We start from the raw sequence: 17,436 nt of genomic DNA, 5'->3' as shown, positions 1-17,436 counted from the left end.
AGGGTCTCCAGCTTCTTGAAGCCTGTCTTGCTGCTTCCCAGCAGTGCAGATGTGTCACAAGGATGTGGGGCCATCTCTTCTGCCCCCAGTGGTTTCTATGCCAGCTGGTTCCCACTCTTGTAACTGTGAGATCTGGGTGGGTTAAATGATGAGTCCTGCTGAGCAGCTATCGGGCAGTCACTGGCAATAAGGCTCTGCTTGTTCTTGGCATGTTACTGCCCTGCAAGCTGCAGATGCAGGGAGCATCTTTTATTAGTTGGTATCCTTACAGTGCTGCTAAGCGTATCTCCCTATTCAGCCTCGTTCTGGAATGTATATAACCAATGTAAATTGCTTCTCTTCCCCTCACAGCTTTTAAGACTCGGCAACTGTTCTGCAGAAACATCCCTTGTGTAAAACCCCAGCTCCTGTACCATGTACCAGTCTGGCTTTGTGCCACGGGAGTATTACCCAGCCGTGACCCCACCTTCTGCCTTCGCCTACCCACCACTGCGGACTGGGAGAGCAGAAGACATGACCAGCCCTGTGATGTTCCCTCCCATCCACATGCACAGCTTCTACAGCCGACCCATCACCTTTGTGGTGGACCGGAACAGCCACCCTGACTATGAGGGAGGTCAGGTGGAGTATCACCATCTCTATGGTGCCTCCCGTCCCTACTTCCATCCCTACTACGCCTGGCACTTCCCTCCCATGGTCCCTATCCCTCTCTACCATCCCTATGCAAACTACAATCCCTATGCTGCCTACCAGAGGTCAGATCAGTATCGTGATACATGGCCAGAAGGCTTCACAATGAGAGGAGAACTTCAATGGGGGAAGCTTGGAAAGGTGTTTGGACCAAGGAAAGATCTCCCAGCATTTGTGAAGGATGATCTCCGAAGGGTTTATGGCACCTACCCACGTACCAGCGTCTCCATAACCTACAGGAAAGGGGAGTTCTTGGTGAAGGGGGACCCCAAGGTAGGAGAGCAGGAATATGCAGTGGAAAAGAAAGTTATCCAGCAGGCTGTGACCCCCAGTGCCAGTGAGGCAGATGACAGCAGTGAGGACCGGAACAGTAAGAAGAAAAAGAAACAGAGACATTGATGTAGTCCATCACCCAATGCCTCAGGGCCCTTTTGGAAACCAGTTGGCAGCTGTTCTTGGTGCAGCTGGCAAGTAGCACAAGCAATGAATGCCACCACCCCTGTTGGCTTTTAACTGCTCCCCATCCTTCACAAGCTTATGGCAACTTTACACTTTGCACAATGCCTGCCCTGTGAAGAAACCACGTGGCACTTGTCTGTCAGATCACCTCTTTGGTTGTGGCTTTGAAATGAGAGCTTGATTTCCACTGGTTGGTTGTGCGGTCACAGTCTGGTGGGGGGATCTCCAGGCAGCAGCCCTTCATCAGAAAACTTCAGCCTCTTCCTACTCCGTGCAAGGGAATGTCCTGGAAGCTGGCTCCTTTCCTGGCACTCAGTAAGATCAAAGTGGGGTTTCGTCCAGGCTCGGGACAGTGCAAGTCCCCGAGGAGAAAGGGGTTCTTGAACACTGCAAAGAGCAAATATTTGCATGTCTTGTCACTGCTGTTTATGACCATTCCATTGTACTTAATCACTGTGTAATGCCTGTACGCAACATTTCCTTACATGCTGGCAGAAGATCCTGGTGTCCCCATCCTCTTATATTTGGTAACCTGGTGCTTGGTTCTCCTGGCCATGTGTCCTTGTTGAAATCACTGCTGAGACCCTCCTCTGGGTCTCCCTCAGCTCTGGCTAGAGGTGCTGGCTGTCCAGTGAGATTTACTGGAGTTGTGAACCACAGCACTTTCACAGCTTGGTCTCTTGGAAGGGTGGACTTCAGAGTTGTGCTTGAAACCTGGAGGGCTGTGAGGGGCTGGGTCTGACTTGCAAACTTCTGTACCTTTTAAATGATTATAAATAATAAAAATTTCAAATGCAAAAGTGTTATATCCCTGGCTTTTAGCTGCCTGGCAGCTATCTCTCCTGTGAACAACCTGCAAATTGGTCTGACACCCTTTCGCAGAGTTAGGGATGGGTTTGACATGGCTCTTGCCCACCTATGGTGGGTTATTTTGCTTGCAGTGCTTGGCAGTACCCTACCTCGCCCTAGTTTGTTGCCTGACAGTTTCATCTTTGGGGACTAGTAGGGACTTTCTGGAGTGTACAGGAGAAACAGGTCTGCTCTGTCCCCTTGTAATCTCCCCCTGACATGCCATATGGGAGAAGGGCCTAATAATGCAGGAGGGAAATGTGTGCTCCTGGTCTGCAAAGCAAAGGAGAGAGCCTGTGCGGGTGAACTTAGCTCTGGAGGGTCTGAGTTGCTATAAAGTCAAAGCAAGTGGATTTTCTAAAACTAATGCAACAATTTGTCTCGTCAACTATCTGAATTTCCCCTTCACCCATCAGCTTCTTGGAAAGGGGTTAATTCTGCTGCCAGATAAAGCTGCAAGAGGGCTGAACCAGAAAAACTGCTGCAGAAACCTCAGACCAAACTGACACTGTTTAGCTGTGTTGCAAGAGTGGCTGCAAGACTTGTTGAATGGGCTGGAAAAGGCCTCCACTAATGACTGGTGGCTGATCAGCTACACCTTTAGTTATCCAGCATAGGAAAAAAGCAATTCCTGTCTCTTTATCCCCCTTGGCAAAGCAGAGCATCTTGCCCAGGTGGAGATGTGCAGTTAGATGTCCTGGTCTGCAGCTGTATTGCTGCAGCACAGCATTGCAGGGTGTTGTACTTCCTGTCCTTCTAGCAGCAGCAACTGCTCCTACAGGCAGTAGTGTTGCATCGGTAGTTTGTGCACTGGATCCTTGTCCAGGCAGTGCAGTGCTCTGCTGGGGTGCTGGAAGCAGCTTTCCCCCTGTTCTCTGTGTCTGGTTCAGGGTACAGCTTGGGCTGTCAGCTGCATGCTGTCTACCATGAGAAGGGTGTTGGGAAGGGGCTGCTTTAGCTGGGATCCTGGAGCAGATGCAAACCAGCTCTTCCAGGTGAGGTGAAGGGGAGCATGGGATCTGCCCTATGGTGATAAGCAGGTGCTATGTAACTTACCAGGACCTGCATAATCTATCCTAAAAGCCACTCCTCCAGCCAATAAATTCCTGTGCAGCTTTGCACTGTGTTACAGTAGACATCTCTGGAGCCTGTGGGTAGAGAGCAGGCACAACTCTTAGCTTTACCCATCCTTCCCTGTTTATCTTCTGCATAGCTTTGTTTGATTTTGCTGCCCGGACTCTGAACAGGAGATGGCTGGGCACACCCAGGCTGTTGTTCCGACTGTGTATTTTTAGCAGAGGCTTACAATCGCATGCAGTACATCAGGAGGTAGCAACGCATTTGTTGTCCCAAGTGCCATTTCACTTCCAGATGGAAGAAAGCATTTTGTAGTGGGGGTTGAGAGAAAGCCTGATACAAACTGCCACTGCCTTGAGTGGTTTTCCCATGGTGCCCACAACTCACCTCCATCCATACTCTGGTCTCTGTGAAGGAGCAACTCTCAGTCCCATTCTCTTCCTAGAGGATTGAGGCTCATTTGCTGCCCAGCTGCAGAACTGAATCCATAGGGCATTTTGGGAAGCTTTAACGCCTATGGAATTCAGTTCTCAGAGCCAAGCAGCCAGTGCGAGTCAGCTTCCCCTGGCCCCAGCCGGCTGTGTTCTCCATCTGCGAGGGGGGGGAAAATAGGAGAGAGCTCATCATATCTCTGATGGTGCAGGCGTTGTGCTGACACAGGCTTTTACAGCTGCGAGCCGCTGCAAGGAGAGGGCTGCGCAGCCATGGCTTTCCTTGGAAACTTTGCTCAAGTTGGCTGCCAGTTTTTCCACTGCTTCCATGTATCGTCCTATCATTGGGAGCCGCTGCAAAGCTTCAGGTCAGCCCTGAGCTCTGTAAACCTGCTGGAGCTGGAAGAGAAATACCATTTCTCCCAGTTTGGGCTGATATTCATTGATGCATTGGGAGTCCCATCTACAGATTTGCTCTGTGCACTGCAGTAAAACATCCCTTAGCCTAAACTTCTCTCCTTCCACATGTGTATCTGAGAAAGGGGTGCAGCTGTATGGGGTGGAATGCTCAGCCCTGTGGGAGCATCCCAGTGCTTCCAGGCACTGTCCCTCTGCTCCATTCATGCTGAAACCAGTGCTCATAGGAGCCCCTTGAACTGGGAGGCAGCAGCTGATAGATGGAAGTGGTTTGTGCAGCTCATGATACAATGGGTGGTGCACAAGGTGCACTGAAGCATCTCTGTGTGGGTCTGGGAAAGGACAGAGGGCAATTCTGCTGCTTAAAATGAACCCACAAAAGGCCTTTTCCAGGCAGCTCGGGGAATGGATCCAGGGAGGGATCAGTCTCAGGCTGGTGTATCCCACAATTATGCATGTGCCCTTTGCTGCCCGCTGCCCCCATGCACTGGTTTGGGCTGCAGAGTTCAGGTGCATGGAGGGGTGGACTCAGGGGACACACGGGAACTCCCATGAGCAGCCACAGAGGTGCTGTGACAGATTTGAGCGGCCTCAGTCCTCAGCAGATGTTCATTTCCATAGAATCCCAGACTGGTTTGGGCTGGAAGGGACCTTAAAGCTCATCCAGTTCCAACCCCCTGCCACGGGCAGGGACATCTTCAACTGAACAAGGTTGCTTCAAGCCCCGTCCAGCAGGGTGTTGAACACTGCCAGGAATGGGGCAGCCACAGCTTCTCCAGGCATCCTATACCAGCACCTCAGCACTCTCACGGTAAGGAATTTTTTCCCAGTGTCTAATCCGAATCTCCCCTCTGTTAGCTTTAAGCCATTCCCCCGGGGATGGAGCTGATAGCTGGAAGGCAGGGAGAGGCCTTTTTTTGGCTTGGCAATAGTTGGAACACAGTTGTGACTGCAGAGGCTCAGAGTGGCTTCGGCAGGAGTAACTGCTGGGAGAGGGTTACAGCCCTTTGCCTTCAGGCTGACAGTGCAGGAGGAGAGCCCTTGGGTCTGATGGATCAGCAGAAGAGACGGGAAATGACACACTGGAGCACGGGCAGAAACTGCGATGGGGGAAGCACCGAGCAACTGTCGGTGCGAGGAGCTCGCTCCAGGATTGCTCAACCGCTGGCCTGGGGCTCTATTTTAATCCATCTGCAGGGAATCCGAGTTCAGCTGGGGCAGCGTGAACTCACCATCCCGACGGGTGTCCCAGGGGAGCCAAACCCCATTGCAGAAGCTGTGGGGTCCCAGGCTGCAGGTCCCAGCACACCCTGGGGACCACAGGCAGCAGTGAAAGGAGATGGGTTGAAGCAGAGCCTGACAACAGCATCCCCCCACCCTGCAGCCAGTGGTTGGGGTCAGGACTGGCTGCGCACGGTGCTGTTTCTCAGTGGTGGGTCAGAGGGGTTTCAATAACTCTGAGCCTTCCCCCCCCACACCTTTTACCCTGCTCTGCAGGCAGGCACCAGTGCAAGGGAGCAGGGCAGGAGCCTGCCAGAGGTGCTACAGATGGTTGGGATCAGCTTGTGATGGGTGGTAGGGAATGGGATGCTTTGGGCTGCTCCTTGGCCATGGGGTGGTCACCCGGCAGTTGCTGAGTGTTTAAACACATGAAAAGTCTTTGTGCTTCAAGTTTTAAGCTGTAAAACTCCTCTCTGAGGCATTTACCACCAAAGGGTTGAAGGATTGATGCTGTTCAAAGTGCCAGCCACCCACCTTCCGGCCTTAGCTTCCAGGAGCCAAAAGGTGAAGGTGAGGGGAAAGCCTTCCTACCCATCCTCCTCCATAGGCTGATTTGCAAAGAAAGAGGAAGGGTTTCAGGGTGAGCAGGATGGGGGGCAACTGTGACAAGCCCTCCTGATGGTGCTTCAGGAGTCATCCTTTTCCTCTGCTCTGTGGCCCCACGGAGGTGAAGTGGATATTGGGGCACTGTGGGACAGCTCAATGGCTGCCTTGCATGTGTCCCACCATGCCCAGTGCCCCTGCCCTCCCATCTTGGGGCAGGGACAGCTCCAGCAGCTACTGCTGGCATCCTGCCCATGGGTGCTGGGGCACCCCATTGCCAAAAGACTGTTCGACCCAGCTGCAATGGGAAGCCCATGGGGGCCAAGCTGGGAAAGGAGGGGTTGAAATGCAAACTCAGACAAGCTCCAGCTCTTTCCTTTCACTCCTGGCTGTTCCTGCAAGCAACGTCCCCACCACATGGCATCCACAGCACCCCTGTGACCAAGAGGCCACAGGCAAGGGGAGCAACATGGGCACAGCACCACAGGCAGCCATAGGGTGAAGGAGGCTGCCACCCCCCTCTAGGGGTGCTGGGGTCCCACTCAGTGGGAAAGGGACCGCTCTACCCAACCTCCCGCTTCCAGACCCACCCCTTTTCTTGAGAGCGGCTGCTTCCATGGTGGTTCTGGGATGCTCGTGTATGTCTGTACGCATTGCATGTGCCAGGCACACTTCTGGGCTCTGCCTTCTCTCTTTGGTGTTCCCATCTCCAGCTTTGCCCCACGTTCCTGCAGCCAGGCAGGGCCAGGGGGTATCCCTAGCCCTGTTCTGCTCTGGCGCAGGGTGCTGGGTAACACCAGGGTGAATGGAGATCGAACCCATCTGGGTGCTGGCTGTTTTGTTGGTGTGGAGGTGCCCAGACCTGGCTCAACCCCACATTGTTTGAGGAGGTGTCGGGATGCAGCACTCATCTATGGGTTGACCATGGGGCGAGCCCGCTGCCCCAGCACAGTGCTGGGGAGGATTGCATCAGCCCAGCTGCTGTTGTGAAGGTGGGAGTTTCATAGCCCCGCTGTGATTTGCCTTCCCTTAGCACCCTGCGCTGCTGATACCCTCCTCTCTGCCTGGCTTGGAGCATGAGGGGTGCCCACGTTAGTTCTGGTACACATCCCCTTCTGTGGCTGCCTGTACAAGGCTTGTCTTGCCACTGGGACAGGTCTGGATTTAGGATCTTGATGCTGACCCCAGCAGCCAGGTGCTGGCTTGTTGGAGCTGGCACACATGCCCGGGAGCAGGCACTGCGGAAAAGATCGGCACAGGAGACACAAAGTTGAGAGCTCCTCAGGGCTCTTGACCTCAGCCCAAAAATGCTGCTGAATTAAGAGGCACCCCAGGCAAGCAGGTACCAGCAAGATGCTGCTGCTGCTGCTGCGGGGTTTTCTGTGCTGCACTGTGTAACCTGCAGCCACTCACAGCCACTGTTCCTGGGGCAGGAGGCTCCAAGGCCCCATGGCAGCAGTGAGTGGAAATGGCCAGCAGTGAGCAGGAGAGGACCCAGGCAGCACCCACAGGCCCATTTTGCTGCTGCAGGAGCCACCCCAGGGAGGCACACCCCCCCCCCCCAGCCCCATATATCCCACAACCCCCTCTCCATAAGGCTGTGTGAGGTGCGTTGTCATCCCTGCAAACCCCCCATTGCCTTTCTCCACAACAAGTAGGGGAAATTCTATCAGCAAAGACAAAATACCCCAGCAGAGCAGCCCGGCCATGCCCTGGGAGCACATCAGATGCCCCCACCAATGCACTGCCCCATGGCAAGCCTGGCTGGAGGCGATGCGAGGACATGGGAAAGCAGATGTTCACCCATAGGCAACCCCACCTCCCGGAGAGCAGCGCATCTGAGCTCGCATTTAGCACTTTCTGACTTTCTCCTTTGCTCCCTCCCATGGGGCACACAGGGCAGGCAGGAGAGCTCCCCTCTTCTTCGCTCCCTGGGGAGATGAAGGAGGGGGGGCTGCTCCGGGAAGGGACGTGGTTTCCTTGCCGGGACCCCCACCCTGCTCCCACCATCACTCAGTGGTTAACCATTCACTGCTTTAAAAGGCAGCAGCGTCCAGGAGTTACTGATTAGCCAGGACATGCCCAGGGCCAAGCAGTGGTGTTGAGTGTGTGCTGCCCAGGCACCGGCGCCACACCGGCACGGTGGCTGGGCTGTTCACGCAGGGGGTTTCACTTTGCCTTCCCGGAAAGGAAGTTTGCGGGAATAATCCCATGCCTCCCGTCCCCTGCCCTTTAACGTTATCAGCAGAACGGGTCCAGCTTTGCAGATAACCACAAAAGCCAGGGGTAGAAGTGACGATGCTCGTGCCCCACGCGTGGGGTCTGGCACATCCTCTCTGCCTCCCGCAGCCAGGAGCCGTGTTCCCGCTGCTCGATGCGGGGAGAGCTGCCCTCGGCAGCGCCGGGGCTGTGGCTCCCCGGGGACACCAGCAGCAAAGCAATCACAACGCAACCGCACCGATCCCCCTGCTCCGGCGCAGACCCCCTCCCTCACGGCAGCAGCGTGACCCCGGCACTCACCCGTCAGCTCCAGCTCCATCGAGGCGAGTGCGAGCAGCGGGGCCGGAGGCACTGTTAAATATCGCCGCTGACTTAGTCACTGCTCTTCCTGGACGGCAGCGCGCGGAGTTTCCACCCACTTCTTTCACCTTTGGTTTCCAGGCTTTCTGAGAAAAGGGGAAGCTGTGGGAGGGAGCAACCGGCACCCCCGTGCCAGGGCCGCGGCCCCCAGCAGCCTCTGCTTCCTGGGAAGGGGGGGATGCTGGAGAGGGAGCTGCTTTCCCAGGAAGCTGCGGCATGACCGGGAGCACCCCGTGCTCGTGCTGGGCTGCCCAGCACCCAGTGCCCCCCTCCTGAGGGGGTGCTGAGTGCTGCTTCCCTAGCACAAGCCCAAGGGTGGCTCAGCCTCCTGCTCTGGGAGTGAAAATCCACCCCTCAGCACTCAGACGCATCCTGTCCTCACCCTGCCAAAGCTCATCCACCTCCTCCTTTAACGTAGTCCCTCTGCCTGTGGTGCCAGTGCCAGGGCTGGGATGATCCCGGATCACTGACATGTGTGATGAGTGCTCTCTGTCCTCAGCCTGCAGAGCCCTGCCAGCAGCAGGCACTATTGGCCCAGGCAGCGTGCCAGCCAGTGTTCAACCCAGCAGTGTGCCAGGGGGCTGGTTGCCCTGGGACATCATGGCCAGGCAGGTAACCCGCTTGCCAGCTGGGGTGAGCGCATGTGTCCAAGCGGGACTCCTTTTCCCCAAGGTCCCATTCACCAGCATCCTCTTCCCGTCCTTTCCACACGGAGACATGGAGAATGCCCAACCATTGTTTTTGCTCAGAAATGACATCAGGTCCCTGGGGTTCCCCTCCACGGTGGTTTGGAAACCAGAGTCTGGGGCCCTGGCACAGGCTGCAGCACTGAGCTGATGGCAGGCGAGCACTGCGGCTCCTCCTGCACAGATCAGTCGATGAATTGGCAAATGAATTGATAGGGGATGGTGAGATGCCTTGGCACCCCTGCCTGCCTGCAGCACTGCTGCTGGGCTCGAGAGCTGCCCCCCATGGGTTTCGGTGACATTCATAGAGTGGCTCTGTGGGGGACTGACATGAATCCCTGGGGCAGGAAGCACCTGGAAGGCTGCTCCGCAGAGGTGCTGAGTTGGAGGCACAGATTTATCCCTGCCAGCCCCTCAAACCAGCTGGGTATCCCCAGTTCAGCGCCTCAGGTGTGCTTTAGGAAGGCCAGGCGTGGGCTTGGCTGTGCACCTCAGCTCTGCGTGGCTGCTGCACTCTGCCCCACATCTCCTTCACTTTGGGGCCAGATGGGACTTTGGCATGTGAATCAGGGAGCTGAAATACCTCCTGTTTCTCAAGGCCGGGCTGCCCTGGTCCCACACGGGCATTGCACAGCACCCTCCTCACAGGCATCACCCAGCACTCCCGGTCCCAGATGTCTCCATGCTCCCTCCTCACTCCTTCCTCGCTAGCTGCTGCCCCAGCCCTTCCCAGACCAGCACTGCAACGTCACGGCAGTACCTGATGTCCCCACTACTGCTGCATTACTCATCCTTGATGGGGTTGGATGCACATTTACCATCTCAGATGTCTCCCTCTGCTAATCCTGATGCCTTCCCTAGTATTAGGCTTGCCCCAGGAGAATATTACCCTTCCCAATACCACTCTGGCACCCCCACTGCTTCCCAGCATTCCCATTGGCATCTGGGTTCCCCATCCATGTACACATCCAGGCTGGGTGGGTTCCATATACCTCTGCCTGCTGGAAAGGGTCCAGTCCACTCCAGAGCTGGAAAACCACCGGGAAACAGAGGGAGAAACAGGCACAAGAGAGGCACAAGTGGGGCAAACAGGGAAACCACTGCAGGCCCAATGCCAAGGGGATGGGCTATAATGAAGGCAGCAGGGCACCCCCAACTCTGCACAGGTGGGAGGAAGGGAGTGCGCAGCTTTGCCAGCTCCCACAATGCAGGTTGAGAGAGGAAGAGAAATGGGAGGAAGAGGAGGAGCAGTTTGCTTGGAGTTGGATGAACACCCAGACCCTAGTTTCTGTGGGTGTCCTGAACAGAGGTATGAGCCTCCCCATACAGAGGTATGTGGGTCTCCTGGGCAGAGCCTGCTGTATCTTCAGGCTCCTGCAGCTGTGGACAAAGGCAGTCCTCAGGACCAAGGCGCATTTAGGGATTAGACCTGGGGGCTCAGCCCTGCAGTAGGACCCATTCCTTCCCTGTGACATTGAGCTGAGACTCCCTGTTTCTCCAGTTTTCCCCCGTTCTCCCCTAGTCCGAGGAGCAGCCAGGCCTGGCCCAGCTCCCTGCGGAAGCGCGGCGGCTTGGCCTTTATCAGGGGGAAGCGGGAGTTTCCTGCAGCCTCGCTGCTCCGGGAGCGCGGGTCCCTCGGGAGTCCTGTGGCAGGGGAGGGGAGAGCCCACCGCAGCGCTGGGGCTTCACTCCACGGAAGACAATCCGCGTTCAGCTCCAGGAGGAGACGGCAGCGCGATTTCCCTGCCGTATCTTCAGGCTCCTGCAGCTGCGGACAAAGCCGGCCCGCAGGACCAAGGTGCATTTAGGGATCAGAAAATAGCCAGCAATTAAACCACCGTGCAGTGTTACTGCTGGAAGCAGCCAGGGGCCTTAGGGAAGGGTGGACGTGCACCTCCCGGGTGCTTGAGCCCCACAGCGCTGCGGGGTTTTGGACGGAAGCTGATGGAGCTGCCTCTGGAACAGGGACCAGTGTGGGGCTGTCCCAGTGGCCTCTGAGGCTGGAAGGGGCTGAGGGCTTCCTCAGCTCCAGGACTGATTGAGATGGGATCCCAGGGGGCTGCTCTGGGATGTGCAAAGCAGGGAGGCGGTGGCTGGAGGTGCTGTGAGGTGATGGTGGATGCTCAGCCCTTCAGTAGACACTAGAGAAGCACAAAAAGGAGCCCAGATCCAGGCCTGTGCCCAGCCAGCAGCAACAGCCCCTCCTCAAGTGAAGGTTGTCCTCAGGTGTCTAATACAGAGCTAATCCCACGCTTCAGCTCTAGCTGAGGCTCAGCCCATCTCCAGACCTACCCCTTCAAACGTCGGGCTTTGTATGATTCAGTGTCTGTCTCTTGTACCTCTTTCCTTTTCCCTCTCCACTAAGCCCCTGTTCCTCTGCCGAGAAATGTAATACGTGGAGGAAACCACATCCTTCAGCCTTGCCCTTGGGATGAAAGATGGGGTGTTTGAAGCAGTTTGGGCTCAGCAGGTGCTTTTCCCACTGCGAAACCAGGACAGCAAGAGGATAGAGATGCCCTCCCTGACAGAGCTGAGCAGCTTTGGCTTGTCTGCTGAGTCTGATCCTTCAACTCCAGGTCCAAGGGGCCACATCAGCGGCCTCAGGGCCAGGGTGGTAGGACGGGCTGCTCGGCTGTCTGCAGAGAAGCTCAATCCACCAGTGAGTGTCACAATAACCCTCCCCCTGCAAAGGCATGGCCAGCAACAGGTATCTTCCTGCCACAGGGACTTGCTCTGCCTTTCTCCCCTGCAGAGCTTTCTGAACACAGCCAGGGTTTTGCTTAGCCTGTGTCTCTGGGCTCAGGCATCCCTTCCACCTGCCGGGCTGTTGTTTTCCTGTGCCATATTTTCACATCCTTTGAGACCTTCTGCCCTCTCCCCACATGGATAGAAACTGGGTGAGACTTCGTAAATCACCAGGACAGAGAGAAGTGGAAATGAAGGAGGGACATGCATTGGAGTTCAACCACCAGACACGGCATTTACCCCTCTGGAGCAACTGCTGCCACCAAGGAGATGCTGAAGGCAGCACATACCCCACGCAGCTCCCCACTAAACATGCTCCAGCAGCACAAGCCAGTCGCCCTCGTGCTGGTAGCCCCAGAGGAAGCACGTCGGGGGCAGGGGGGGAAGGGAGTTTCTTGGGTTGTTTTTCCCCTCAAGGTTCCTGTTTCCCCTCCAGCCCTGGTCCACGGATACTGGCAGCTCTCCCCATCCCCACATAGCTTTGCAGAGGGAGCAAAACGGATGGTTGGGGCTGAAGGAGCCTGTGGGATGGAGCCGGGCTGAGGAGAGGGAGGCACAGGGAGGCAGGGGTGCCCCTTCGCCCTGCTGCCAGCAGCCATGGAGCTCTTTGGGAGTCAAATCTGCTGGTGAGAAAGGGAGGAAAACCGCAGGGCTGAGTCACTCCTCCGAACGCTTTCGCATCTGAGCAAGTTCCAGCCGAGCCCTCCTCCCGCTACCTCGGCACGGGGCGGCACGGGAGGCTTACAGGAACGGCCGCATCCTTTCCTCCCCCCCTACTTCGGAGCCTCCCGTTGGCCAGCGGCTGGGCAGCATCAGCTGGTTTCCATCGGAAGGCTTCCCAGTGGGGAAAGCGGAGCTGATGAAGCAGAAGTGAAAGCGAAGGCAAGCGCGGCTGCGAGGAAGCTGAGCTCTTCCCAGAAGCAGTGAAGCAGGCCACTGCCTTTCAGCATCTCCCAGAAGCAGGCAGGCTTTTGGGGGTGGTTCCCCTCTCCAAGCTGTGTATCAGCAAAGAGGCAGGATTCAGGGTGATGGTCTGCAGGTGGTGGCCCTAGCCCAATGGATGCTGCTCCAGGGATTTAGGCTAGCAGAGGAGCAGTTTATGAGGAGGATACAGGGCTTGGAGAACCTAAACACTGCCCCAGCCTCTGCAGATGCCAAAAAAGCCTGTTTTCAGCAGGGATGGCACAAGGGTTGGAGGAAAGGCATCAGGGCTGGAGCTGGAGCCATCAGGGTGGGTGGAAACAGCTTCTCCAGGAATGAAAGCACTGCAAATGAGTATCTACAGTTTATTCCCCATCAGAAATGCCCTGGGGGCTTCTCCCTAAACTCTGTGCCCACGGCTGACATTTCCCCAGGGATTAAATCCCCTGATGGGCAAAGCCATGTTCCTGCTTGAAAAGAGCCTTGCCAGGGCTGGGTGCTGAGCATAGCTGGAGCAGGATGGGTCTTGGAATGGGTCCTGGGTCAGGGTTGGGCTCAGGCATCTCAGGGTGAGATCAGTGCCCATGTCCAGATCTGGGACCTACTACACAGAGCTCTGTGTGCCATCTCCGTGGCATCCAACATCCTGATCCTCCTAGTGGATAAAATCCTGCATTGCCTGGGGCTCCCACTGACCCCCAGCATCACCCCGGGCTGGAGCTGGGACATGGGGGTACAGGGGACACCCCCAAATGCCCCCACACTTCAACATCGGGTGGGTCACCCGAGTCCCTGCCTGCCCAGGCCTCATCTGGGAGGAGATGGAACCTTACTGAGGGATTTTGGATTAGGGACCGTGTTACACAAGATGGGAAGCTTTAGCCTGGTGTATGGCAGGCATCATGCTGGTTCCCACACTGCTCCATGCCCCAAAAGCCCAATGAGGAACACCAAGGGAAATGTCAGCTCAACTCCAAGTAATTCCATTCAGCTAGCCTTACAATTAGTCCCTTGGAAAAAATACAGGGATGTTGGGCTCAGCCAGCACTTCTCTCTGCAAACGGTGCCCTCATCCTGTAACTAGGGCACAGTGGGAGGTGAGAGCCAGGTCAGCTCTTAGCTGGCATCGAGCTATTCACAGACAGCGTGAGGTGGATGTAATGAGGAGCTGTGATGCCAGGCTCCTTCCCAGGGGAATGCTCTTGTGCTAGGGGGAAAGAGCCTGCAGAAGCTGAGCGGGCAGCGAAGGGTGCATGGCAGTGAGGGGTGCACAATGCACGGCAGCTCACCTGCATCCAGAGACCTGGCTCAGGGCATTATCCACACCCCATAAGCATCGTGCAGGTGCATGTGGACCACAGGTTTGCTCCTGCACTTGTGCCTTGCTGCAAGACAGGTTGGGAGGATGTGGAGAAGGAGGCCTGGAGCCACGGCTCCCCAAGCCGGGAATTGGTCCTCTGCTGCTCCCGGAAATCCAGCTGGGATCCACCCACTGTTTACAGAGGAAAGTGCAGTGAATCATCTGTGTGGGGAAGGAAAACACACCAAACTTGGGCCTTTTTAAGCTTTCCTGGCAAGGGAAAGATGCCAAGAGAGCACCTGACTGGGAGCAGACCTGGCTTAGCAGCCCCAATGCCCCAGGGATAGGTGCAAGGGCTGGCTCTGAACAGAGGGATCTGCATCCTGGGACAGGGCACCCATTTCTATATCAACCCAGTACATATGGGTGGTAAAACCCACCACAGCTGGCAGCAGCAGCACTCTGCTCCCCACAGCCAGCCCAGGGGGACTCACAGAGTGTGTTTTGCCAGACAGATGTCCTGGCTGGCAGGGAAGAGGTGATGCTTGGACACAAGCACTGTTCTTGAGACATGGGAGTAGGATATGGATTTGCTATAGTAAGGACCAGCTGCTACAGCTGCCATAGCACAGGGGTGCAGAGCCCTTGGAGAAAGCCTAGGGTGCTCTACCTGGTCTTCAGAAGGACACGGGTCTTCTAGGGTCCTCTGACATCTCTGCCAGCTCTCTGGAGCTAGGCAGGTGCTCAGGCAGCTAAACTGAGCTCTCACATGAGAAAAGATTACTTCCATCTGCAGCAAATGTCAGATGAGGGAAGGCTTTTGCACCTATGAAGAGCTGCAGCAGCCAGAGCAACCACTCTCCTTACAGAGGTAACCTTAAATCAGGCTGCCCAGCGCCAAATCCTGTGTGCTGTGCACCACCCTCCCACCCCCAGGGCTGCGGCAGAAGGGAAAGGTGATGCTGGACTCATTTAGCACCTGGAGAACATTTTGGATGGGCTCTGGGCCTCGTCAGGCTCCAGCAATAGGAGATGGGAAGTGCAGACTGCAGGCACCTCTGGCCAGCAAATAAAGGTCAAATCTGGAAACTTGCTGCTGTATCCCTGGTGTGGTTCTGGGGTAAGTTGGGTGTCTCCTAGAGGTGTGTTCTGGGGTCTTCAGCAAGTTGCTGGGAGCAGAGGGTGTAGGTAAGTTGGGAATATGAGAGAAGAAGACCCCTAAAAGCTCTCTGAGAGCCTGGGCAGAAGTGGTAATGACTGCTTAGTGGGTGGCAAAGGGCTGACCTGGCAGAGGGGCTGCAGTCTGGGTGCCATCTTCACTGCTAACCCAACTTTGGGCCCCTTTGGGGTTGCTGCCAGAGAGGCCAGGAGCAACCGGATCATGCACAGAGTGTTGAAGTGCAGCAGCAGCAAAGCTGGAGCAGACACCATGAGGAAGCCTGGGCTTCTTTGCATCCTAAGCCAGGGCTGATGCCCCAGGCAAAGGGGACATGAGCAAACTCATGACAGAGTTAGAAGAATCAGAAAAAGTTGTGTGTCCGTGGGGATGTTACCCTGCTGTACAAATGCAGGTATATCAGCCCTGCATACTGAGGGAAGGTTTGTGAACAGATAGAGCTGCAACAGCAGACAGTGCAGAAGAGAGCTCCTGGACTGACCTTGCCTGTGGAGGGTGCAGCTGAAAGACACAAGGCTAGAACGAACACAAAGAAAAGGTGCTATGTTCCTCGGAGTACAAAGCCAGTGACCTGCTGCCCATCAGGAGTGGTTACAGGAGTGACAGGGCCTCCTCATGGCAGAAGGCTGCGGTAGCTCTGCAGGTACGTGGACGTTGGTGTCAGTAACGTGGTCATGCCGAAGCATGTCTGGGAGTGGGCACTAGAGGGCTGCACACTCACGCTATTGCTGTCAGGAGCCTGATCTAGAAACTGCGATTAACTTCATCGCTCTGTCACCTGATGGAGTAGTGAACAGCTTGGAAATAGCAATTACCCGCGTCGTGGCCAAGGTGGGGGTTCTTCATTTCTAGGCTCTACTGCCTAGGCAAACTTACAAGGTGGAAAGGAGCAAATTATGCGTGGGCTTGATGCTGAGGTGTGTGCGCTGAGCTTGCCCAGCTCCCTTAGAAGCAGTTCCAGCAAAGCACTTGCTTCCAGAAAAGTTGTGTCCTTGGCAGAAGCAGTGGGCTCCTCATCATAGGTAAGCAGTGGCTGGGGATGGCTGATCCTGCCTCAGATCCAAGTGATCCATTGGGTTCCCTTATAACATGGATTTCTAGGGAACCTGGCAGCACTGAAAAGGTGGAAAACAAAGGCATGCTTACTCTTACAACACCCATCTGAAGTAATTTTGGAGCAATGTTGACCACTTATGTGCACTGCTTTATTTTTTTTTTTACCTGTTTTTTTTTGGCTTTCTGTTCCCCTGCAAGAAGTCCCCACTGCTTTGAGGGCAGCTGTAGCCCCCTCCATCCCACATGCAAGCTCTCATGTTGTTTTCTATGCTGAGACCTTCCAGGAGCTCACACCTAGATGCAGTTCTGCTTCCAAAAACCTTTCAGTGTGCCCACACTCTTGTATGTGAATCTGCCCTGGCATCCTGGGTGTCTCCTATGCAAGATGGAAGCTTGGCTGCAGTTTAAGCAGCCTGTGAGAAGCCATCTCCAGATCCTGCATGAAAGCCCACATTGGCAAGCTTAAGACCACACAGCCTTGTGCCATCTTCAGTGGAGGCTTGTGCCACTGTCAAGTGATGTGCCTGGTCAGGAGCAGAACATGGAAATCCTGGTGGCTTCATTATTGCACCTCCGGCTGTAAGCTGGGTGCACACTGTCTGGGTCTGCACTGCTGAGAGCAGAGGGTGAAAATGCTCACCGTGGTGCCTGCTCTTGCCCTCAGCTATGTGATAAGTACTGAAAGCATCCCACCTCCTTTAAGCAGGGCTGTTCGAGGGGCTCCCATTGTGTCTCCCGGACAGGGTACTGTATCATATGGCTATAACAGCAGCTTACTTGCCCTGCTCTTCTGTCTTCCGTTCGCATTGCCGTCATGAACCAGCTCATTTTGGAGCTAAGGTCTGTGCTGTAAAGTGCTTGTGAGACCTGCTGGAGGCACCAAAAGCAGGGAGAACAGCACTGCCTTTCTGACCAGACCCCTCTCTATGAATGCTGCTTTGGGAATGTGGCTGGCTTCTTTCACATAGCACATGGATAAATCTTCCAGTCCCTTATGTGAAACATGGGCTATCCTCAAGTATACAGCAGTGACAGTGTGAACTGATGCACTCTGCACATGTTTGTACCCTGGAGGGGGAGGATGAAGTAAAACTGTCCTCAAAGGTGTCAGCAGCATGGAAGGAAGGCATTTGTTAGAGATGGTCTCCATATGAGCTCATCGGGCTTTAAGTCCTGCCTTGTCCTACCTTGTAATAACCTGGTTGGCCAAGGGGAGTAAAAAGG

At 55.4% G+C, this 17,436-nt stretch overlaps 1 protein-coding gene and 1 long non-coding RNA gene across 4 annotated transcripts in view; one reads left to right on the top strand and one right to left on the bottom strand.

Moving 5' to 3' along the window:
* The window catches only part of CUNH10orf95 (chromosome unknown C10orf95 homolog), a 174,958-nt gene extending 173,009 nt beyond the window's left edge, over positions 1 to 1,949 (top strand). For all 3 annotated transcript variants that reach the window (XM_062601944.1, XM_062601943.1, XM_062601942.1), the window contains one exon: positions 352 to 1,949. In XM_062601944.1, the coding sequence (XP_062457928.1) occupies positions 415 to 1,089 (675 nt within the window). In that variant the 5' untranslated portion in view covers positions 352 to 414 and the 3' untranslated portion in view covers positions 1,090 to 1,949. The remainder of the gene's footprint in view (positions 1 to 351) is intronic.
* Positions 1,950 to 3,320: 1,371 nt separating this feature from the next.
* LOC134155109 (uncharacterized) lies at positions 3,321 to 8,558 on the bottom strand. The gene is made up of 2 exons (XR_009961430.1): positions 8,268 to 8,558; positions 3,321 to 3,666 (listed from the first exon to the last, which is right to left on the bottom strand). It is a non-coding gene; the product is annotated as an uncharacterized LOC134155109 (long non-coding RNA).
* Between the last annotated feature and the right edge of the window lie 8,878 nt (positions 8,559 to 17,436).

The sequence above is a fragment of the Pezoporus occidentalis genome, unplaced genomic scaffold (genome assembly GCF_034315485.1).
Source record: "Pezoporus occidentalis ecotype Australia unplaced genomic scaffold, CSIRO_AGI_Poc_V1 ctg73, whole genome shotgun sequence".
Taxonomy (NCBI): Eukaryota; Metazoa; Chordata; class Aves; order Psittaciformes; family Psittacidae; genus Pezoporus; species Pezoporus occidentalis.
Note: the sequence above shows the minus strand (reverse complement) of the source record. Positions and strands in the feature narration are given on the sequence as shown.